Genomic DNA, 259 nt, shown 5'->3' with positions numbered 1-259 from the left:
CTTTGATGCCATCATCGACAACTTCGATGTCTACAAGGTGAGCACACACGTGAACATGCGTGAACACAGATGTGCATGCACCGTGGGTCCTGTTCAGCACCCTAGATGTCACACCCACGGCGTGTCCTCGGCCGTGTCGCCCCCACACCCAGGTGGAGACGATTGGGGATGCCTACATGGTGGTGTCGGGGCTACCGGTGCGCAACGGGAAGCTGCACGCCCGCGAGGTGGCCCGCATGGCCCTGGCGCTGCTGGACGC

General features: G+C 62.5%; 1 protein-coding gene across 1 annotated transcript in view; it reads left to right on the top strand.

Annotated features, from left to right (window-relative positions):
- Window positions 1–254, top strand: part of LOC104509550 (atrial natriuretic peptide receptor 1-like) — a gene marked incomplete at its 3' end in the record, with an annotated part of 5341 nt that extends 5087 nt beyond the window's left edge. Inside the window, exons 17-18 of the mRNA XM_010151523.1 lie at window positions 1–37; window positions 153–254. Of these exons, the coding sequence (XP_010149825.1) occupies window positions 1–37; window positions 153–254 (139 nt within the window). The remainder of the gene's footprint in view (window positions 38–152) is intronic.
- Between the last annotated feature and the right edge of the window lie 5 nt (window positions 255–259).

The sequence above is a fragment of the Eurypyga helias genome, unplaced genomic scaffold (assembly GCF_000690775.1).
Source record: "Eurypyga helias isolate BGI_N326 unplaced genomic scaffold, ASM69077v1 scaffold26715, whole genome shotgun sequence".
In the NCBI taxonomy this organism is placed as follows: domain Eukaryota; kingdom Metazoa; phylum Chordata; class Aves; order Eurypygiformes; family Eurypygidae; genus Eurypyga; species Eurypyga helias.
This window is presented reverse-complemented; position numbering and strand designations above follow the sequence as displayed.